At 44.7% G+C, this 25,254-nt stretch overlaps 1 protein-coding gene across 1 annotated transcript; it reads left to right on the top strand.

Moving 5' to 3' along the window:
• SLC10A4 (solute carrier family 10 member 4) lies at nt 1–25,254 on the top strand. Its single transcript, XM_077275006.1, has 3 exons — nt 1–600; nt 19,932–20,142; nt 24,052–25,254. Exons 1-3 carry the CDS (start codon nt 110–112, stop codon nt 24,568–24,570), a joined length of 1,221 nt encoding a protein of 406 aa, XP_077131121.1. The 5' UTR covers nt 1–109; the 3' UTR covers nt 24,571–25,254.

Raw genomic sequence — 25,254 nt, 5'->3', positions numbered from 1 at the left:
GAAGATGAGATAGGGGCAACCTGCCTCCTCCTTCCTCCTCTTCCCACCTCCTCCTTCTTCACTAATATCAGCTCATTCAGAACCAAAGGGAGGAAAACTGGTTTATACAATGGCAAACTCAAGTGACAGTTCTCTGGATGGACCTAATTCTACAATAAGGAACTTTGGGGAAAACTTCACAAAAGGGTCACTCCTGGATGACCCCTATATCTTTGGAGATAGCAGAACAGATCCAAGCATCATGACTGCAATACTTGAAGGGGCTCTTCCTAAGATACTAGCCACCTCTCCACCTTTCTGGGATAGCCCACTGAACCATGGGCTGAGTGTGTTTGTTGGATTGGCTCTGTGTGTCACCATGTTGGGCTTGGGCTGCACTGTGGAAGTAAGTCAGATAGGAGAACATCTGAGAAGACCCATTGGGGTCCTCCTGGCTCTCATCAGTCAGTTTGTCCTCATGCCATTGATGGCTTTCCTCCTGGCTTTAATCTTCAAGCTGGATGAAGTAGCAGCTATTGCTGTTCTGCTGTGTGGCTGCTGTCCTGGAGGAAACCTCTCCAATATCATGTCACTTCTTGTGAATGGAGACATGAATCTCAGGTAAGGGACCTCAGCTCTGGGAGATATGGAAGGTATGTGTGTAGGGGGTGTTTAGCACAATGCATAGTCTTTCTATCAAACAGAAATAGTTGCTTATAAGGATGGAAGGCCACCTGTAGCCCTCATCACAGTACTACAACTCTCAGGATGCAATGGGAGAGACACACAGGTCATCCAGTTTGTAGGATGAAATCAAGATATCCAATATTAGAAAGGGACAAAGCATTACACTACAGAAAGCATTGGGGGTCGTATTAAATAAATTGCCCCAGAAAAGTAATATACTCTTAATATTGTTCTGTGACATTTACAACAAATATACAAAAAAAGATGTCTCCGTGGGGTGCGACTAGGTAACATGCCATTGCCAATCTTGAATGCAGATTACTAGTGTTATATTTGTCTGTCTGTATATTAGTCTGTCTCCAGGCATAAATACATTGATAGAGATGATGAAAAGGGGAAACAATTGCCAGACATAAATGAGAATAAAAATAATCCTTTGTTAATTATAATGATAAAGGACAAAATGTTTAAAAAGGGGAAAAAAATATCAAATACATGGCTGCCATGGAGAATATGTGACTACATAGGACAGAAAGAATGACTATAACAATGTTGGCACGGACATATTACACTGACTGTGTGATACAAAGTTAGTCATCATTAGTACTATAGTCTGATTTGGTCACCGAGTTAAATTTTGCCTTAAAGAATGTATTTTTTATATTAAGTATGACAAACAGTGTGCTGATTTATTTATACGATTATCTCATAATTCACTTATATAGAAAGAGGGAAAGATAAATAAGAGTAAAGGTGGAAACAGGGATAAAACCACTATCTTATAGCCAATGAAATGGAAAACAGCTCAGCAGCCAAAAGGGAGAACACAGTCAATAGATAAGTATCATAATGTTAAGTCATACAACATACAGCATATATACCTGTAGCGCCCCCACTGCCGCAGGGCCGAGGGGTACCCGGTACCGGGCCTCTGAGTCTCTGCTCTGGGATTGTCACGGTGGCTAGACCCGGTCCGTGACCCTGCTGAGGGGCGTACAATGAAGGTGTTGGTGGGGGTGGTGTTATGGTGCGGTGCAGGTCGCAGTAAATAACGAGGACACCAGGTTGCAGTCTCTTTACCTCTTTACTGAAGGCTTCAGGATCCTCAATCCGGAATACGGTTAACCGGGCTGCGCAAGTCCGGCCGGTCCGATGGCACCTCCAGAGTTCCCTTTGCAGGTGTAAATCTGTGCCTACCTTCTAGCGCTTGTGTGTTGTGGTCCTCCCCTGCTGTGCTTACGGGATAGTCCCCACAACTGTTGTGTCTGTTTCTGAAGTTCCATCACAACTCGATTCTGATGTTCTTCTTCGTCCCCCAGATGTTATGGCTAGGACGCACCCGTATGACGGGTAGGCTCGGAGCTCTTCCTGGACCCTAGTGTCGCCCTTCTCCTGTTGTTGCCGCCTGTGTCTTCATAGGTGATTTGAGTGAGACAGCCCGCCTATAACTGACTGTCCTGCCATAGGTTTGAAGTTAGGCCTGGAGCTCTATACTTCCTCGGCGTTCCGGCCACCGGCTGCGCGCCTCAGTAGGATGTTGCCTCGTCTTACAGCACGACTCCTACTGGTGTTTCTCCTTGTTGCGTTGATCTCGTTTCTCACTCAGCACAATAAACCTTGCTTCTTGTCCTTTCTTAGGGTACCGCCGCGATCAGGTGCAGGCGCGGCCCCGTAACGTTCTCTCAGTTCGCTAGGCCTCTGTCAGGATCCCACCCCTGACAGGGACCCCCCTGAGTCTCTCCCCGCAACACCCTCTGCCACAGGATGTTGCCTGTTCGATTCCCAGTCAGCTTCTGTCTAACTTTCTGCCTAACCCCCAGTTTTACCAGATTGTGAGGAGTGGCCTAATACATAGCACCCTTAGCTCCCCCTGGAGGCCAGACTATGAAGTGTATTGGTGTCTGTGATACCTGGTCAGGTGGACTCCTTCAGTGCCATCAGACGTACCATAGCCCCCCTTAGCGGCGGAGCATCAGTACTGCAACGACCAGGACTCTGGGACGCTGCATACCCATCTCTGGGAAAACAAACCCAACGCACGTTTCGCTGAGGCTTCGTCTAGGGCCTTTTTTTTGTCTGTGTTTAAAGCTGTAATTCCATAGGGTGGAGCTATCTAGTTTTTATCACTAATGAGATTTCTTACTATGACCTCTTTGAATGTTTTTCTTTATTCCTATAATATGTTAATATGTTTGTCATCTGATATATAGAACATTGATTTTCCATAGATAAGCTATAAATAAAAAAGTAACAGGATAGACGTACAGAGAACAAAAACAAGAACATACCTAACAAAATAAAGATGGTGGCTGTGGGGTAGTCAGGAGCTGCACACCTATTCTTCCAATGTGGAGAAACTGTCCTCGCACACAGCACAAACCACAGATTGCATTTTGGAAAATTCTCATTACAAAACTTCATTATAAAAGTGGAGGGCCAGATGGAGGCAAATAACATTGGGAAGGCAAATAATATATGGCATTTACCAATTTACACTTCACATTATTATCAATATTAAAAATAACCTATACTGTATATTTGATTTCTCAATAGGTTATGTCCATGCTGCAATCATATAATCCTGCTGATCTACATAGCACTCCCAGCACAGGATCATTGGTCCTGCCCTATACCTGTGCATACTTATTTATGTAGTATGCTTGCTTATACAGGGCCATCATATTCCGCAGCACTTCACTGACATTCTATACCACTGTGGCACATGCCCCTAGTAAATAACGTGTATTATTTGTAATTGGCATACCTGGCAGCTTTTGTGATGGAAAACCAGGGAGATTACAAAAAAGGATGCAGAAAGCAAAATGTTTCTTATGTCCCACCCATTTATAAAGGACATGCCCCCATCCATGACATTTCATCACTAATAGTACCTACGACCCCTTCATTATGTGGCACCCCAGGAGTTCGGTTGCCACAATGGCGTTGCCTTCCTTATGGGGTAGGGTTATGTCATGCCTGGAGGTAAGAAGGCATCCACTTAGCAGGTAACACAAACATACAACACCTTCCTAACTCCAGACCAGAAGGAGGAGCTCTAAACTCATTTTCGGGGTAGTTCCATATAAGTTCTTGTCTGGAGGTGGGGTTAGTGAGTTCAGTGTGAGATAGTGAAGGGAGAGGAAGCGTGTGAGGAGAGAGACTGGGAGTGAAGCTGTGACTGAGCTCTTCCCAGGATTAAGCGCAAAAGAAACTGGACACTGGAGTCCGTGGTTGCACGGGTACTAAAGGCCCAGCAACTAGAACCGGAGGGCAGGAGATTGCAGGTCTCCTGGCCCATCTGACACCTGGAGGCACCACAGCAAGTCAGGATCCTGGGGCTGCCAGTGAGAAGACTGTGCCCATGCAAGGCTCATGCTGTCAACCATACGGATTAAGCCTCTTTCACACTTCCGTCTTTCAGCTCCCGTCACAATCCGTCGATTTTTGAGAATGCAGGATCCTGCATTTTCTCGTAGACTTGTATTTGTGACGGATGGCCATCCGTTTCATCCGTCGTGCACTGGATCCTGCGTAAAAAACAGTCCGTCGGACAGAGAAAACGTTCAGAGGAACATTTTTTCTGCACGTCGGAAAATCGGTCAGCAACGCATCCTGCGCTGCCCGTCACTGGCTACAATGGAAGCCTATGGACGCAGGATGCGTCGCTGACTGTGAAAAGCAGGAATCCAGCGACGGGTCCCGTCTTTTCAAACTGAGCATGCATGGAAGAATTTCCCGTCAGGGAAATTCTCTCTCGCTCGCTCTCTTTCTCTTTTTACTATTGATGCTGCCTATGTGTGTGCGTTTTCGCAGCAGAGACACATACACAAGAGGTGCACATAACAACTACAGCGAACAGCCCAACATATGATCACCAGGTGATCCCTTCCACTATCAACATGAACCCAATAGAGAACAAGGAAAGTGCAAAATATGTAAAAGAGTATAAATTTATTGAACAAACATATATCAATACATACAAGCACTAAATAGTACAAAATATAAATATATACAATTGCATGTCAATGCCCTAGAATAGGGGGAGAATAAGATAGGCTGTCTATCAGAGAAAAAACGATAGGGCCCACTACTCAAAACAGGGTGTATACCACAACGACTAGGAATAAGATATATAAATAATAAATTTACATTTCACCCATTCAGGACTGTATCATATTATCTTTCAATACTACAATCCACCAATATCAATCGATTATAAAGATATCATAAGACGGTTCCTAATTGGATTTTAAATAGGCCATACACCATAAGTTAATAGATATGGACATAAAAATACTGTTAAAGCGATCCAAAATTATGATGGTGTCTAAGACCCTAGAGGGTGCTTATCCTAAGTTATAACCAGACAGGTAATATGTAACAGAGCTATATAGTGTCTGTAAAGTAATTTGTCCAAAATAAATATAAAGCACACCATAAAAAGGCTCATATATTACCTGCGGTCATTGTGTAACCCCGGATAGAGGTGCTCATAGCCTCATCGGGTCCATCAAAAAGACGGACCCAGTGCACACGTTTTCCACAATCTGCACAGGATCCGTCATTTCAACGTCTTGGTGGATCCTGTGCAGATTTGGAAGATGGAAGTTTGAAAGAAGCCTAAGAGGAACTTGTGTAAAGCTTCAGGCAGCAAGGGACAGAGAGCACAGAGCAAAAGGAAGGCCTCCGCACCCATATGTGCAAGGTGGATCCCAAGATGCTCCCAGGCTGCCTGGACCCATCAACACCTGTAACCTGTGCTCCGGACTGCACCTGCAATTTCACCAGTAAATGTAAATGAAACTGCAATGCCTGTGTCCTCCAATTATTTCCTGCACCCTCAGTCCTGCACCCCACCATCTCTCATCCCTTACAAACTGCACCGGTATCTCTGAGGACTAAGCTCTACCTGTGGAGAGCTATACCAACTCTGCTGCAACACCCTCCGCCCCAGTGGTCCCCTTTAAGCAACGTTGGCCATCCCTGGCTGAGTACCACAAGTCACGAACATTTCTCCATAGACTTTATTTGCCACTACACTTCATCCCCTTTAATTGGACGCCCAGGGCCATGGACCGGGTCACCGCTGCTTTGACCTTCCCCTTTATGTACCGCCGGACCTGGCCCGAGTACCCTACGGTCCTAGCGGGCGCTCCAATTACACCATAAGTCTAATCCAGAGTACAGGCCTCAGCCCCTAAACAAATACAGACGAGAATGGGAGAAAGCTGAAATATTGCGCTCCGCCCTTCTAATTGCCCAACATTTTGGGGCACAGTATGTGTAGCACCATGAGTATAATACTGCGATCAAACAATTATTTACTGCCTAATGGTTCAGATGTGGAAAATTTTGCATTCTTTATATTTGTAGATGCCCATTAAGAGCACTATAAATCCATTTGTTTCTGAGCCATTATAAAAACGTTAAAAACTTTCCCATAACCAAAGTAAAAATAAGAATAAAGTATAAAAAGAAAAATAAGTTTCACAATTGGATGTGGTAAAAAATGTTCCTGTGCTGAGATAATCTTATAAATGTGCCCCTGCTGTGTACTGTGTAATGCCCGTGTCTGACCGTACAGGACAGTATGGGATCACAGCTGATTCTTTCTGATAGGTAAAACATTTTTTTGTCTGTTTTTAAACATGTTTTACCTCACAGAGTCAGCTGTGATCCCACGCTGTCCTGTCTGTATACTCTTTCTTCCTCCCCTGCCCAGGAGCTGTGGTATGATCAGACCATGTTCCTGTACAGTCAGACACGGCCATTACACAGTACACAGCAGGGGCACATTTATAAGATTTAAAAATCAATTAAGATGCTACACTAAGTAACAGATTGGAATTGGTACGGAAAGATAAATATATAAATACCTCCGTGTAGTGTGGCTGATGTGCAGGAAATGGCATAGGCAAGTGCGTGCCTGAAGTAGTTGTTCTGGTTACAATTGTTCAGTCCGTTCTGTTGAGGAAAATCTAGCGCATGCAGCCCAAAGTAAGGGAGCGTCCTCCCATTAGTAAAAAGTCCCCACGTGCTCGTAGCTGTGGTGTTCGGCGGTCAGCCTCGGCCGATGGCACCGCCGTGTAGTAGCATAACGAGTGGGGGGGGGGGTGGTTTAGTGGTGTCGTCACCTGCCCCTGTTAACGGACATACACAGGGCCCAATTCCGATGCGTTTTGAGGGACCCGTCCCTCTTTCTCAAGCTTCCTTCAGGCACGCACTTGCCTATGCCATTTCCTGCACATCAGCCACACTGCACGGAGGTATTTATACATTTATCTTTCAATACCAGTCCCAATCTGATACTTAGCACGGCATCTTAATTGATTTTCGTGACAGCTGTTTTGGTTAGCAGGGCTACATACGTTACCTGCCATGGTGCCAGCGGCTTTTTTAATAGAATTTTAGTTAAGCGCCAGTGTGTTCTTGTGTTCGTACATTTATAAGATTATCTCAGCACAGGAACATTTTATTTAAACACATTCAATTGTGGAAATTATTATTATTCCAAGATCTTTTGATTAACATGTACTTTGTTCTTGGGAAACCCCTTTAACTTTTAATTACCATAATAAAAGCTAAATAACAAATAGTGTCCTCTATATGCAATTAAAATCCCAGGGAAGTATGTCTTAATTAAAGGATGAAATGTGTCACAACGCATCGCTATGTATATGTGTATATATATATATATATATATATATATATATATATATATATATATACAGTATATCTCAATTAATTACACTTTTGACACACTATTCTCCATTTAAGATATAATCAGCCTCTCCAACATGTTTCACCAGAACACTGGCTTTGTCAGGGAGACTAGTTATATTTTACATCAAGGCTAGCATGTCAAAAATGGCAAATGTCAATTAATTCAGAGAAATGAGCGCAAACCAAAAGACATGTAAAGCAGACTATCTACATGGTGCTCCTTTGCCTATAGTAATAATGATACGCATTGAATCCACAATATATCCACACTTTCTGATACATTCATACACTAATTGTTTCACATGTCCTTGGGATATTAATTATATATAGAGATCCACAATTGCTTTGTCATACAGCTTTTATTATGACAATTAAAAGCTTTGTTTTATTAATGGTTCTAAAGCAAATGGATTTATTGCGCCCTTAACTGGCATGTAGGAATAAGATAATGATGATGTGATCCACACACTTTGCAGGGGAATTTATCCCCACTAGAGATGCAAGTCACCTGTTTGGAAAGATAACATTGCTACTTCTGTTGGAATGGATTCACGTGTCTCTATTCCCTTGAGCCCATTTACCTCAGATAGTCAATTGGAACATTTGTCGCCAATTCAGGTGTACACATTTGTTTCGGCTTCCGGGATGCTCCTGACTGCAGCTTAGCTTTCATCCACTTGAGCACATCATTCATATAGGGGGCAATTATCCCTATCTCTGGCAGTATCGACTGGGCCCTATATTACATATCCTAACTCTGCACAGACATAGATCCTGGGCAGTCGCTCCTCATCACTACCCGAAAACTATAGAGGACTAATACTGCTTAAAGGGGTTTTACCCAAAATCGCAAGATAGGGGAATACTTGCTGATGGTCTAACTGCTAGGTGCCAGCCTTCCTGAGCACGAACCTTCAGAAAGGGCTTCTAGAGCCAGGTCTTCAGTGGAGAAGATGTGCTCGTGCTCTACTTCTTCATTCATTGTCAACAAGGACTGCTGTAAAAAGCAGAGTACAGACTCCAACAGTTCTACAGGTGATGGCTACGTTGCAATTTCGGAAAACCCATTTAATCCCAGAGAGAGAAAACCTTCTATGTACAACATCACCACTATCATATATTTATTTATTTTACTCACTTATATATCGCCATTAAATTCCATAGCAATTTACAGGCATCATCATCTCTGTCCCCATTGGGTCTCACAATCTAAATTCCCTATCAGTATGTCTTTGGAGTGTGGGAGGAAACCAGAGTACCTGAAGAAAACCCACAGGGAGAACATATAGACTCCTTGCAGATGTTGTCCTTGATGGAATTTGAACCCAGGACCCCAGCCCTGCAAAACAACAATACTACCCACTGAGCCACCATGTTCTAAGCATTAGTACATCATGTATATTTCCATTCACACAAGGGATCATACACCTGGAAAAACCCAATACGGAAAATCAGAAGATATAAACTCCTTTCAATTATTGTCGTTGGTGGGATTCTATCACAGGACCCTAGAACTCAAAGATAACAGTGTTGCCTATGGATTCTCTCTGCTGAAAATTTACTTCAGGGTTCCAGCCCTCCCCCCATAGTGTGAATGTCTGTCCAGTAGTCAGCATCATCAGTGGTCTACAGGTTCAATGAAGCTACAGGTTTATTTCTGGCCAAGCCTAACTCTCCCTGTTGCCTGCAGGATGCCCCTTCATTGCTTTTCATACTATATATGAATTGTAAAAGACTAGAATATCTGTAACCTCTCAGATCTGATATTTTCACACTGGACAGTTCTTTCGCCTCTTTGGACTTAGTCTGATGCCATCAGCCAGATGAGAAATGAATTTATACATGTCGTCAATCCTTGTCAATCACAGTGGTTGGCCAAAAGGAAAACTCTGCAGAAGAGAATCCAGTGCACAAGCTCCAGATACTCAGCTTCATTGGGTCTCTCAATCTGAATTTATATAAAATCTTCCATCTCACATATTCAATATATTCAATATTCCTGAAGTGACGTGTAGAATAACATACAAACCCTTATAATATAATGTGAAGATATCACAAGTCTTCATAGCTGGAAACATCCAATATGTCTTTTATGATGAGACATTCTGGACATAAAATGGGAATATCAAAATTAATGATGGCAATATGGAAGCCACACCGGGGGCAGAGGTTATGGCAGCACCCGGGCTTTGTGGTTGACCTGATAAGAGTAATATTAATTTCATATGATTATAAGGACACCTCCAACTCAATTTATCATCCAAACCTAGGGGCTTTGTGCTGTGCCTGAGATTACTGGGTGTAGGGGAAATACATGTCTTGTTCCATTTTTTGAGGATGTGAGATTTTATTTTTTTTCCACAAATCACGCGTCTTGTGTATCAATTTAATGTTTATAAGGTTTGATTAATGAAGAGTCTTGTTAATGCTCATTAGGGCCTCCATTGACCCTGATATTGAGGCTGCCCTGTGCAAAAAATTGGTAGTTTCCAAACTTTTGTCATTTTTGCGCCAGTCTTGTCCAGCTCCACCATTTTTTTCAACAGAGGGTAATTCTTTATGGGAGGTGGCATAGCTGATCATGTCTGGCAACTTACGACAGAAATGTACTCCAGTCCTTGCGGTGCAATGACACGTGTGTGTGATGTATCAGCACCAGGGCCGGACTGGCCATAGGGCACTTCTGGCAAATGCCAGAAGGGCCGATGCCAGTATAGACGCCGGTACAGTTGAATGCAATGATGGAGGAGAGAGCGTCTACAGACGCTCCTCTCCCATCATTCCCCGCTCTGCCTCTGACACTGCGGGTGCGCGATGATGTCATATGATCGCGCACCTGCTGTGTCCCGGGCAGACTGCAGCTGCTGAGACAGGAGCAGGAACCAGGAAGCAACGCTGGGCACCAGGAGAGGTGAGGAGAGTTTTTTTTTTTTCTGGACTGTGGGGCCATTCTCGGAGGAGGTGAGGGGAGGAAGAGAAGAGATGTGGGCTGTATATAGTTCTCTGGGTTGTGCTCTGTGCTGTATACTGCTGTGGGCTGTATATAGTTCTCTGTGGGCTGTGCTCTGTGCTGTATACTACTGTGGGCTGTATATAGTTCTCTGTGGGCTGTGCTCTGCTGTATACTACTGTGGGCTGTATATAGTACTCTGTGGGCTGTGCTCTGTGCTGTATATAGTTCTCTGTGGGCTGTGCTCTGTGCTGTATACTACTGTGGGCTGTATATAGTTCTGTGGGCTGTGCTCTGTGCTGTATACTACTGTGTGCTCTGTGCTATATATAGTACTCTGTGGGCTGTGCTGTATACTACCGTGGGCTGTGTGCTATATATAGTACTCTGTGGGCTGTGCTCTGTGCTGTATACTACTGTGGGCTGTATATAGTTCTCTGTGGGCTGTGCTCTGTGCTGTATACTACTGTGGGCTGTATATAGTTCTCTGTGGGCTGTGCTCTGTGCTGTATACTACTGTGGGCTGTATATAGTTCTCTGTGGGCTGTGCTCTGTGCTGTATACTGCTGTGGGCTGTATATAGCTCTCTGTGGGCTGTGCTCTGTGCTGTATACTACTGTGGGCTGTATATAGTTCTCTGTGGGCTGTGCTCTGCTGTATACTACTGTGGGCTGTATATAGTACTCTGTGGGCTGTGCTCTGTGCTGTATATAGTTCTCTGTGGGCTGTGCTCTGTGCTGTATACTACTGTGGGCTGTATATAGTTCTGTGGGCTGTGCTCTGTGCTGTATACTACTGTGTGCTCTGTGCTATATATAGTACTCTGTGGGCTGTGCTGTATACTACCGTGGGCTGTGTGCTATATATAGTACTCTGTGGGCTGTGCTCTGTGCTGTATACTACTGTGGGCTGTATATAGTTCTCTGTGGGCTGTGCTCTGTGCTGTATACTACTGTGGGCTGTATATAGCTCTCTGTGGGCTGTGCTCTGTGCTGTATACTACTGTGTGCTCTGTGCTATATATAGTACTCTGTGGGCTGTGCTGTATACTACCGTGGGCTGTGTGCTATATATAGTACTCTGTGGGCTGTGCTCTGTGCTGTATACTACTGTGGGCTGTATATAGTTCTCTGTGGGCTGTGCTCTGTGCTGTATACTACTGTGGGCTTTATATAGTTCTCTGTGGGCTGTGCTCTGTGCTGTATACTGCTGTGGGCTGTATATAGCTCTCTGTGGGCTGTGCTCTGTGCTGTATACTACTGTGGGCTGTATATAGTTCTCTGTGGGCTGTGCTCTGCTGTATACTACTGTGGGCTGTATATAGTACTCTGTGGGCTGTGCTCTGTGCTGTATATAGTTCTCTGTGGGCTGTGCTCTGTGCTGTATACTACTGTGGGCTGTATATAGTTCTGTGGGCTGTGCTCTGTGCTGTATACTACTGTGTGCTCTGTGCTATATATAGTACTCTGTGGGCTGTGCTCTGTGCTGTATACTACTGTGGGCTGTATATAGTTCTCTGTGGGCTGTGCTCTGTGCTGTATACTACTGTGGGCTGTATATAGCTCTCTGTGGGCTGTGCTCTGTGCTGTATACTACTGTGTGCTCTGTGCTATATATAGTACTCTGTGGGCTGTGCTCTGTGCTGTATACTACTGTGGGCTGTATATAGTTCTCTGTGGGCTGTGCTCTGTGCTGTATACTACTGTGGGCTGTATATAGTACTCTGTGGGCTGTGCTCTGTGCTGTATACTACTGTGGGCTGTATATAGTTCTCTGTGGGCTGTGCTCTGTGCTGTATACTACTGTGGGCTGTATATAGCTCTCTGTGGGCTGTGCTCTGTGCTGTATACTACTGTGGGCTGTATATAGTACTCTGTGGGCTGTGCTCTGTGCTGTATACTACTGTGGGCTGTATATAGTACTCTGTGGGCTGTGCTCTGTGCTGTATACTACTGTGGGCTGTATATAGTACTCTGTGGGCTGTGCTGTATACTGCTGTGGGCTGTATATAGCTCTCTGTGGGCTGTGCTCTGTGCTGTATACTACTGTGGGCTGTATATAGCTCTCTGTGGGCTGTGCTCTGTGCTGTATACTACTGTGTGCTCTGTGCTATATATAGTACTCTGTGGGCTGTGCTCTGTGCTGTATACTACTGTGTGCTATATATAGTTCTCTGGGCTGTGCTCTGTGCTGTATACTACTGTGGGCTGTATATAGTACTCTGTGGGCTGTGCTCTGTGCTGTATACTACTGTGGGCTGTATATAGTACTCTGTGGGCTGTGCTCTGTGCTGTATACTACTGTGGGCTGTATATAGTTATCTGTGGGCTGTGCTCTGTGCTGTATGCTACTGTGGGCTGTATATAGTTCTCTGTGGGCTGTGCTGTATACTACTGTGGGCTGTATATAGTACTCTGTGGGCTGTGCTCTGTGCTGTATACTACTGTGGGCTGTATATAGTTCTCTGTGGGCTGTGCTCTGTGCTGTATACTACTGTGGGCTGTATATAGTTCTCTGTGGGCTGTGCTCTGTGCTGTATACTACTGTGTGCTGTATATAGTTCTCTGTGGGCTGTGCTGTATATAGTACTCTGTGGGCTGTGCTGTATATAGTACTCTGTGGGCTGTGCTGTATATAGTACTCTGTGGGCTGTGCTGTGTATAGTACTCTGTGGGCTGTGCTGTGTATAGTACTCTGTGGGCTGTGATGTATATAGTACTCTCTGGGCTGTGCTGTATATAGTACTCTCTGGGCTGTGCTGTATATAGTACTCTCTGGGCTGTGCTGTATATAGTACTCTCTGGGCTGTGCTTTATATAGTACTCTGGGCTGTGCTTTATATAGTTCTCTGTGGGCTGTGCTGTATATAGTTCTCTGTGGGCTGTGCTGTATATAGTTCTCTGTGGGCTGTGCTGTATATATTACTTTGTGGGCTGTGCTGTATATACTACTTTGTGGGCTGTGCTGTATATATTACTCTGTGGGCTGTGCTGTATACTACTGTGTGGACTGTGCTGTATACTTCTACGTGGGCTGTGCTGTATACTACTGTGTGGTCTGTGCTGTATACTACTGTGTGGTCTGTGCTGAATACTGCTGTGTGGGCTGTGTTATCTACTACGCGAGCTGTGCTATAGTATGCAGGCTGTGCTGTATACTATGCGGTTTGTGCTATATAATATGCGGGCTTTGCTATATACTATGGGGAGTATATTATATTCTATGGGGGAGGCCATGTTATGTACTATGTGGCTGTGTTATATACTATTGTGGGCAGTAGCGTAGCTACTGGGGGGGCAGAGGGGGCGATTGCCCCGGGCCCCGTCACCTGAAGGGGCCCACCGGGAGATCCACTGCCGAGTCTGAGGTGTCAGGGAGAGAGCAGCACAATGCCGGCTGCAGAGCCTCCCTCCGTGCAGAGTGCATGTGGTCTCACCCGAGGAATCTCTTCCTGGTGGCAGCAGCAGCTGCAGATATTTTCTGGCTGTGCAGTGTGTGCACGCTGGGTTTGGCTGAGGCACGCTGGGTCCTAGTGCCGCCCTGCAACTATCTGGTCACACTCACTTCCTGGTTCTCCTCACTGTCTGCCTGAAAACTTCCTCAGTAAGTGGGGATGGAATTTATTAGAGTAATTCAGGCATATCATGGTCACTGTGGGGGTGAATGTGAGAGGATTGTGGTATTGTGGGAGAGGAGGACAGGGCACTGTGGGGTAAATGTGAAACGATGGGGGTTATTGTGGGTGTGCAGGGGGACATGGCACTGTGGGGGTGAATGAGAGGATGGTGGTATTGTGGGAGGGGGAGGGGGGTACTGGGGGTGAATGGGAGAGTTTGAGGGTATTGTGAGGGCTGACGTGGGTGAAGGGGCGCTGGGGGGCTGATTATTATTATACTGTTTAATGTTATGAGATATTCACTCCATCATATGTGAGGGTATGTGTCCTCGAGGTGTATTGGCAGCGCTTTGGACGCAGCAGATACCCCGCTCCACCCAAAGCGCTGCCCCCTGTTGTACGTGCAGTGATTCCGCATATATTCAGGTGGAATCACCGCATCCTATTCATAGACTGTTTTATTTATCTTATGGAGACTGAGCATCTCCACAAGATAAATAGACACGCTGCTGTCTAGAAAGACGTGCCACATGTCCGGTTACGCAGGTCTGCCACCTGAGTCTATGTACGCATAGTGGAGATGGGATTTCATAAAATCCCCTCCACTATGCTGTAACATCTGGAAGCTGCAGTTTCGACGCTGCGGATGTACACAGCGTCCAATCCCCAGCAAAAACCCAAGCAATACGCCCTGTGGAAACATACCCTAATAGTTGCTGTCCTGGGGGCTGGAGATGGGGAGGTCGGGGGCTTTTTATTATTGTGAGCTGGGTCTTTTATAAGTATTAGTAAAACGGGCATAGCAAAGAAGGCTAATATTACTATAACAAGAATAAGTATTAGCATAAGGACGCAGACAGACACTGTATAACTCATGTGACGATCGCATTGCAATCCTCGGACTGGCCCTGACACCTCTCCTGACATAAGCTTGACAGTGTGATAGATTACTATGCAACTGTCAGCCTCAGGTCAGGAGAGCCGACGGTCAGTCCGAGGATTGCGATGCGATCCTCACATGAGAAATACGTCCGTCTGTCTGTCCCCTAACAAGTATAACAATACAGTAACCACGGGCTGCATTCTATGTTATAAGAATAAATTGCTTATAATTAAATTATTATAGGGAACCTGTCACCCCCCCAGGGCCTATTAAGGTAATAGCCAGCCACCTTCAGCAGCACTAAGGCTGCATTCTGTGAAGGTGGCTCTTATGTTTTTGATCCCTAATAACCCTGAAATGTTCACTTTTATAAATTGCATGCCATACCTGTATTGAGTCTGGGGGGTACGTCTTTTGTCCCCGGACACAACCGCCTCCCAGCCGTCCATCATCCCACCGGGCGCCGATGCCTGGGCTGGGCTCTCATTTTTCGGGCATGCGCCGTGTGCGCTGCCTTGGAACTCACATCAGCTGATGTACTGATATCGCGCCTGCGTGTAGCGGAGGGCCGAGATCCCGCCCCGCAGTGTGTTATGATTTATTCACACTGCGGGGCTGGGAATCTGACGCTGTGCATAGGTGCGATCTACTTACATCACTTGATATGAGTTCCAGGGCAGAGCACACTGCGCATGCCCGAGAAATAATTGCAGAGCGCCGGTGACGGCACAAGACAGAAATGCAGCGGTGCTCGGTGGGATGATGGACGGCTGCGAGGCGGCTGAGTCAGGGGGAGAAAACGTACCCCCCGGACTCAATACAGGTATGGCGCACAATTTATAAAAGTGAATATTTCAGCGTTATTAGGGTGCAAAACCCTAAGAGCCTAAGGTGGCTCTTTTACCTTAATCGGCCCTGGGGGGGTGACAGGTTCCCTTTAAGTTATTAAAGGCTTGGGATAATTGTCTGCAGTCACTCTACAGACTGCCAAATCCTGATGGGGTGCACCTGGCGTCATGAGACCCCAAGACCACTGGTGTGATCAGGCGGTCCTGCGACCACGTTTGCTATTTGCACGTGTTGACTAGACAAGTTTGACTTGTCTAATAGAAGAAAATCGTCACATGCCCTCCTGCTCTCATCAGCGATGCTGGGGCCATTATTACTGTACATAGGGGACTCCTAAATATTAAGTAGGCACTTACAAAGCATTGAAGCCTAACTACTGGGTGGCAGGTAGTGCTGTACCGGCTCTGTCTGTCCCTGGGCATCAGTTACAGCCGCCACTCTCTATACACAGAGCGGTGACTGAAAAATGTTGACGTAATAGTATACACAGTTTGTCAGTCTGGGCCAGGTGGCAAAGATGGGAAAAGTGAATGGCTCCACCAGAAAGAACGTCCTCTGTAAGTCATCTATAACTGTACTGTGATCTCTCTATGTCATGCAGGACTGGTATCTACCACTATATAGTATTACCGTATGGCGGTAATATCAGTGCTGGTTATTGTATAGAGATTTATTTTCAATAACAGTGCGGTCATCTCCTGAGGTTCCCCTATACCCACCGTAGTTACAATCATGGTTACCTGGTTAAGGGCCACAGGTGGACACAGACAGAAAAGGGACCATGTGCAAGAACAATTAAGGCTACTATCACACTAGCGTCGTGCACTGAACGTCGCTATGCGTCGTTTTGCAGAAAAAACGCATCCTGCAAAAGTGCTTGCAGGATGCGTTTTTTTCTCCATAGGCAAGCATTAGCGACGCAGTGCGACGCATTGCCACATGTCGCAACCATCGTGCGACGGTTGCGTTGTGTTGCGTCGGACCGTCGGCACAAAAAAACGTTACATGTAACTTTTTTTTATGTGTCGTCAGCGTCTTTTCCGACCGCGCATGCGCGGCCGGAACTCCGCCCCCGCCTCCCCGCACATCACAATGGGGCAGCGGATGCGATGTAAAACTGCATCCGCTGCCCCTGTTGTGCGGCGATTTCACTGCTAGCATCGGTGCGCCGCAACGTCGCATAGTGACGTGCGGTGCACGACGCTAGTGTTAAAGTAGCCATATGGGCCCTTTGCAGCCCAAGAACTTCTAAAAATACAAAATTGCACCATATTTAGAGGTAGAAATTGGCCCCCTTAACTCTTGGGCCCATGTGCTGCCGCATAGTTTGCACTAATGATATGTCCGCCTGTTAGTGGCCCACTCACATGTTTCGCCCCCCCTGAGCTGAACCCCTAGCTACGCCTCTGATTGTGGGGGTATATTATATTCTATGGGGGAGGCTGCGTTATATACTATGGGGGGCTGCATTATATTCTATGGGTGGCTACATTATATATTATGGGGAGATGGGCTGTATTATATTCTATGGGGGTTACATTCTGTGGGGTGGCTGCATTATACTCTGGGGTGGCTGCATTATACTCTGGGGTGGCTGCATTATACTCTGGGGTGGCTGCATTATACTCTGGGGTGGCTGCATTATACTATATGTGGGCTGCATTATACTGTATCGAGGACTATGGGGAATACGTTATACTATATGAAGAACTATGGGGTGCATTATACTATGGGAAGTGAATTGTACTACATGGATGACTGTGGCGGTGCATTATACTATATGGAGCACTATGAGGATTGTATTATGCTATATAGAGGACTATGAGGATTGTATTATGCTATATGGAGGACTATGAGGAGTGTATTATACTATGTGGAGGACTGAGCAGTGTATTTTAATATATGGAGGACTATAGGGAGTGTATTATACTATATGGAGGACTATGGAGCACATTATAATATATGGAGGACTATGGGGTGTATTTTACTAAACAAGTAAAATGCTGCATATTCGGATTGTTTTTGCTGGAACAAAAAGCCTTGTTGTCAGCAGCACATTGCCAGTGTAAACTGTAGATGTGCTGCTGAAAACATGATACTGTATGGTGATCTGTTAGTGATCTATTAGTGATCGTTCTGTCTCATCATTATTCCTCAGCTGGTGGAAAGAGGCCGGGAAACAAGCGTTGAACAACTTCAGTATTGTCAATCAAACTCGTTTAGCGGCCTGAACTCAGCGCACGTAAATACAACAGAAAGGCTTCTGTGTGATGTGCAATATGTTAGCATTTGGGGACCCATTTTAAACTTTGCCTAGGGCCCCACTTTGCCTAAAACCGGCCCTGCCTACAAGTGTACAAAGATATTATATAGTCACCATGTGACAAGTGGGCCTGTGTAACTTCAAATGCCAGGGCTGAATTTTAGTCCCAGTCCGGCCCTGGCACTAAATAATCTAAGTTGGTGAAGTTAGAAAAATATAGGCATAAATTAAATTTATGGCTCAAATAACTAAAAATTGTCATTTGCATATGTATTCACCCTAAAAATTTCTGGTGCAAGCAATTACCTTCATAAGTCACATGCTTAGTGACAAAATGTCCACCTGTGAGCAATCTAATTGTCACATGGTCTGTCAGTTTATACACGCCTTTTCTGAAAGGCCACAGAGGCTGCAACACATTAAGCAAGAGGCACCACTAACCAAACACCATGAAGACTAAGGAGACCTCCAAACAAGTCAGGGACAAAGTTGTTGAGAAGTCCAAGTCATAGTTGGGTTATAAAAAATATCCCAATCTCTAATGATCCCTCAGAGCACCATCAAATAGATTGTCATTAAATGGAAAGAACTTGGTACCACAACAAGCCTGCCAAGAAAGGGCCGCCCACCAAAACTCTCAGCCCGGGCAAGGAGGGCATTAATCAGAGAGGTAGCACAGAGACCAAAGGTAACCCTGAAGGAGCTGCGGAGTTCCCAGGCAGAGACTGAAGTATCTATCCACACAACCCACACACTCCATAAAGGTGGCCTTTATGGAAAGGTGGGCAGAAAGAAGTCTTTACTTATGTGGGAGACCCCCAAGTATATGGAAGAAGGTGCTGTGGTCAAATGAGACCAAAAGTGAACTTTTTGGCCACCAAGGTAAATGCTATGTCTTGAGCCAAACCAATACAACTCATCACCCCAAGAACACCATCCCCACAGTGAAACATGGTGGAGGCAACATCATGCTGTGGGAATGTGTTTCGGCAGCAGGTACAGGGAAAATGGTCCAAATTAAAACGAAAGATGGATGGTGCAAAAAACAGGGATATTCTTGAGCAAACCTGTTTCAGTAGTGATTTGAGACTGGGATGGAGGTTCACCTTCCAATAAGACAATGACCCAAAGCATACTGCTAAAGGAACACTCAAGTGGTTTAAGGGGAAACGTGTATATGTTTTGGAGTGGCCTAGTCAAAGCCCAGACCTTAATCCAATTGAGAATCTGTGGTCAGACTTGAAGATTGCTGTTCATCAGAGGAAACCATCTATTTTAAATGAGCTGGAACAGTTTTGCCTGGATGAATGCCCAAAAATCCCAGTGGCAAGATGTGGAAAGCTCATATAGAGACTTATCCAAAGCCAATTGTAGCTGTTATTGCAGCAAAAGAAGGTACTGACTTTAGGGGGTGAATAATTCTGCGCACCAAAGTTTTCAGTTATTTTGTCCTATTTGTTGTTTACGTCACAATAAAAAGAAAACCAAATGTTCATGGTTGTAGACATGTTTTTACATGAACTGATGAAAACCCTCAACATAAACAATGAAATTCCAAGTTGTGAGGTAGCAAAGCATGAAAAAGTTAAGAGTGGTTAATAGTTTTGCAAGCCACTGTAGGTCCTCGGCAGCTTCTCCCTGCTGCTTAGCTAGGCTTATATGTGTGTATATGAAGAGACCTAAGGAGAATATGTCAGCCTGGATGAGCGGATGGGGAGAAGCTGCCAGGACCCACCTGTTGGACTAGTCATTTAGTCTCCAGCCGTACTTTCTATTATAATTTTTCTTTGTACGCCACAGCATTTCAGACTAAAACATGCAGGTTTGCAATACAGGAGCCAGTCTCAGATTTATGACTCCTGTGGTTTGGGCAGACTGAATCATGTCACAGGTATCCTTTAAGCCGCCTTAACGTTCACTAAAATATTTGCATTACTTATTGTTATACTAATAATGGCAATCTGTTTTAATCTACTCCCAGCATCATCATGACCACATCCTCTACACTCTTGGCACTACTGTTGATGCCGCTCTGCCTGTGGATTTACAGTCGCCCATGGATTAACACTCCACTTGTACAGTTTTTACCTCTCGGTGCTGTCACCCTCACCCTCTGTAGTACCCTACTGCCTATTGGTCTGGGGGTGTTTGTACGTTACCGCTACAGCAGAATTGCAGATATTCTACTTAAGGTAAGTAGATGGCAATTCATTTTAAGATACTGACAAAATCTATGGGGCATCGCTGCTGTCACTCACCCTGCTTCTATCACCATCCCCTGATCATTTTTTGTTTCAGTAAGTGAGGCGATAGGCACAGAAGAAGTGTGGACTGAAGATGTGGTGTGGCGGGGACAGAAGAAGTGTAATAGAGGATGCAATCACTTCTCAATCACCACTACTGGAACAGGACGCCTAATTTCAGGGTGGAAAAGAAAGGAATGGGAGTGATAGCAGCCTCAGTCTCCGATGACAATCAGTTTCAGAATCCCCAGTGCATGCTGAGAGACTCAAATAAATGATCATCGGAAGTAAGAAAAACAAAGACAGAAAATATATTAGAAAAATGGGTAGATTAATAAATTAAAGAGAACCTGTCATCAGGATAATACATGTTAAACTAAAAGTATGGGCATAAAATATCTTCATACTATTAAAAATTTTGGTGGGCTTCAGGAAAATGGTGCCTGTGTCTGCTGGATCCGTTTTTTTAAATTAAAGTCTGTGGATCCGTTAATTAGCCATCCATTTTTCTTTCATTGTAACAGATTCATATTTTGCTTACTGGATCCAGTAAGCAAAAAATGGATTCATTACAAATGGAAAAAAATAAAAGCGGATGGCTAATTAATGGATCCGTTTTCCATAGACTTCAATGTTAAAAAAGACATATGTAGCAGTGATCAGTTATTTAAAAACCGACTAAAAAGTTGTGTTTGCACAACTTTTTTGCCAACGGATTTCTGCTTGATCCGTTCTAACTGATCACAACTGGACATGTGAACATAGCCTAACTCTTCAGCATATAAGAGGGAGAGAAGGGATGGGGAGGGAGGTGAGCAGCTCACTGCTGTATAGAAATCAGTGGACTACAGAGAGCTGACTGGGATGTTAAGACTTAATCCCTCTTCTGTAATGTAACTACTGCACACTAGGCAGGGCACTAGAGGTTGGGCTCCATGGAAACAAGCTGTACGCTAGAAAAGATAAAAAGCTCTCATTGCGGTGAAGGACAGCACATGGAAAAAGCAAGTCAATTGCAGACTTGCTTATTTTAATGCTCTCTAATAAATTAAAGCAATTTAAGAACTTCCCTTAAAAAGATGTTACTGTTAAAAGATTAAGGAGATTGAGATTGTGTAGCAAATTAAAGCTGGCCATACACATCAGAAAACTGTCATTCGGCTGACAGCCATCTCTCCCAGCTTCCCACACACGGGAGAACTCAACTCAGCCAAGCGTTCTTGTACTCTTCATGGGAACAGCCACTGCCAGATTCATATTGTTCGCATGCAGGTCAAAGGGATCGAGCAATTGAATTCCAACTGTTCGATCTCTATCTCCTCCAACATAACATTTCAGTGTAGGGTCAGGAGACCCCCAATACACATTAGATTGACAGCTTGTCCTGCCTGTCAACCAACTTTTGTCTATATGTGAGGGCCTTAAGACCTTCATTAGTAGCTACATTGTGTAGTCATGTATTGCATTGTTATAGGCGGACTCCATTCATCCCCATTTATATCTGACTGGGATAATGTATTGTTGGTAAGTGAAGCTGCAGCCATATCCCTCACTTGTCAGAAGAGACACTCCCTGATTTATAGATAGCAGACATAAAACAGGCACGTCCATGAGTAATGGAACTCCCTGCTCTCTATATGGCGATGTGATATATCCATCCTCTTCTGCCAATTTACTGAGAGCACAGACACTCTCCGTGTCACAGCCAATAACGCATAACCCACCAGTCCTGTAATTAATGAATAGCATCATCACAGAATTCTCCTTATTTTTCTCTATGTAATAATAATTGTATAGAGTTTATATTGCACCATCTAGTGTAAGAATTTTAGGCATTTTTATGTTGTGTTAAATTCATACTGAGTTTTATGCCATTTTTATGCTAGTTTTTTCAATACTCAAAATTTTGGGATGTTTGCTTAGAAATTTGGTTTTTTATTATCCAGATGTTTTTGGCGAATTCATAATTTGTAACTTTCCATAATGCTTGAACAAAATCACAAAAGCCTGAGTACATGTGGGGTTGCTAGGGAATCCCCACATGTAATCAAGCAGGCTAGTAGCTGTAAATCATTCAGCTGCCGTGATGAAAACTAAATCTCGAACACTAACAAATACTCGGAGGTCACCCGAGCGTGCTCTGGAAAACCCGAGCAACGAGTACACTCGCTCATCACTATTCCTAATCCGTGGATTGGGGTCACGGGAAAAGTGCGTGCCACCGCAAGGTCCACTGTAGCCCGTCAGCTATGGACCAGGGAGTCATAGCACAGTTCATGGTCACGTGCTCTTTAGTGTGGTATGAGCGCGACACAAATAGGTCCACAGTGTTCGGCACTCGGTTTTGGGAGAGCCAGCGGAGGCACTCCAAGTCTCTGCCCACAGTCTCCGCGGGTGGCCGAGGGGATTCTCGGGCGTGGGACTGTGCTGCTCCAGTACTGCAGGGACGGAGCACTCACTTCTCTCTGCTCTCTGTTCCGCCAAGACTGACTGTCTTTGTGCATGCTCAGCTCTCCCAGAGCTAACCACGCCCCCTGCTACTCGGGGCAAAGGTCAGTCCGGTTGCTTAAGCTTTCCCCTGGACAACAGAGGAGACAGTCCTGACAGTTCCAGCCCCAAGGCAAGAAAGGTACCCCCAGCCCTCTCCTTTTGCTTACAAAACCACATGGACATTAGAAAACTTAGTATAACCTAGAATTAAAGGAATGAATAGATATCATGTAATAGGTAAGTAAATAGTAGTCATTTATGCAAAAAAAAATAGGGTACTTAACTATCACCTTTTTTTTTATTAAAAAAAAAGCATAAAAGCCATCCCACCACGACAAGGTGTATCCAAGTAGGCAGGTCCCTAACTCTAGTATCTCCCCTCACCATGTGCCAGCAGGCCTCAAAAGAGAAGGACCTAGATCTGACTGCTCACCTTGTCTATTTAGCTTTCCACAGGCAGGTGTAAGACTGAGTCACGTCCAGGTTCTGCTCTGTCCCCGTCTATTTTGATGTCAGCTGGCACATAGTCTGGGGAGTTACTAAAATTAGGGACCATCCACATTTGGTACATCTTGTCATAGTGGGATGGATTTTACACTTTAAAAAAAAATGTCAACTAAGTATCCTATGTTGTTATTCTACTCTTTATTCACTTACGGCAGGGAACACGTTAATTGTTATTATACTAGGTAAGATTTGTCTGTTAATTGTTACAGTGTGAATGTGAACCGACATATTACACTTATTCCAACAGGTGTGCTCACCCATGTTTTTGGTTTTGCATAAAAAAGCTTAGCCAGACTTTTACGAGAGTGTTGTAGGCATAGTCTGTGACATGAGAAGAGGTGAGCAGGAAGGAGGAGGAGGTGGGCTGCACCTACTGTCAATAGTGGATCCCATATTTTCTGCCTCCTCCTATGTAATAAAGGTGTTATTTTTATTGTAATACTGCCTATGATGAACATGAAGTTAATGTAGAGAGGGGATCTCTAAAGAATAGCAAGTGTCAGTCTATTGCGAAGAGCAGTCTTTAGAGTGAAAACTGTAAGATTTCAGGATGTACAAAATAGGTAATTTTCTAATTATACATTCCTGTTCACATACCTGATGGTTTCAAGCTAAGTGGTCTGTTTGACAATTATAATCTAATTCTCTGCAGGTTGTGATGTCCTTGGTGAGGTTATTTGGGAATTTCTGTTTCCTTCTGTCTTGCTTGTGTTGCCATCATTGATTCTGGGGTATATTTTGAATTGTGCATTAGGGGCACTGCCTCTGTGCCAACACATTTCTATCTATGACCGTTCTTGCCCAGAATATATTGCCAATATTTGCAGAACGTCATTGTCGTCTCTTGTTCTTTTCCTTCAGGTGTCTCTTTGGTCTCTCCTGGTCACCTTGGTCCTTCTGTTTATTCTTACTGGGGCAATGCTGGGACCAGAACTTCTGGCTACTATACCCCCCTCTGTGTATATTGTGGCAGTGATCATGCCCATGATAGGCTATTCAATGGGATATGGGCTAGCCACTCTATTCAAACTGCCCCCCAACTGCAGGAGAACGGTGTCTCTGGAGACCGGGTGTCAGAACGTCCAGCTATGCACAGCGCTCCTGAAGCTCGCCTTCCCAGCACATCTCATAGGAAGCATGTACATGTTTCCACTGCTGTACGCACTATTCCAGGCCGCCGAGGCAGGGATATATGTCCTAGTATATAAACTGTACCGGAAGGAAGTTCTTCACAAGCCAGAACCTATGGACGAAGATGACGACACGGATATTTCTTATAAAAAGCTGAAAGAGGAAGAAATTAATGAAGTGTCCTATGGGACAGTGACATCAGAAGACCAAAATGCTGCACCCTCGGAGCCTCCATCACATCCGCACTAGTCCTGTGTGACCCTCTACATGTCTATAGTCAAGTTTACATGAAAGTTCTCATTGCCAAGACATTCATCAGTAGCTATGAATATATATATACACACGTACAGTATATAGTACAATTCCTTTAATTCAGCATCAATAGGATCCTTTATGTGCCAATTTATCAAGTATTCCGAATTATTAGAGAGGTGGCAGAATTGTATGCAAAACTCATTTGTATTCTCACTGCTCATTCTTCTGCTACAGGTGCCAGATTATCAGAATATCTGGATTATATGGTGCTGCATGAAAGGAATTTCACGGTATGCTTACCTTAGATGTACGGTATATCTAAATGGTCATATATAAACAGACTGACAGCTTTGTCTGCTTTAGAAAGAACGGTCACCTGCAAAATGCAAATTAAACATTTATATAGTGGCCATGGCCTCTATCAAAATAATACCAGCTGTGTACAATCCTGTGTTTAAGTGTCAGAATTCAACTTTTCTTATGGAAATGAAGGTGCTTTGGTGCAGCTGTGGAGGGATCCAGGTCTCAGTGCACCGTTAGGGCTGTCCCACACGTCCAGATAATTCCGGTACCGGAATAAATCGGTACCGGAGTTATCCGTGTCCGTGTGCCTGGGAACTCACGGAGGCCATACGTGTGGCACACGTGTGCCGCCCGTATGGCGAGTGGGTACCACAC

This window comes from Ranitomeya variabilis, chromosome 1 (genome assembly GCF_051348905.1).
Source record: "Ranitomeya variabilis isolate aRanVar5 chromosome 1, aRanVar5.hap1, whole genome shotgun sequence".
NCBI classification, from domain to species: domain Eukaryota; kingdom Metazoa; phylum Chordata; class Amphibia; order Anura; family Dendrobatidae; genus Ranitomeya; species Ranitomeya variabilis.
Note: the sequence above shows the minus strand (reverse complement) of the source record. Positions and strands in the feature narration are given on the sequence as shown.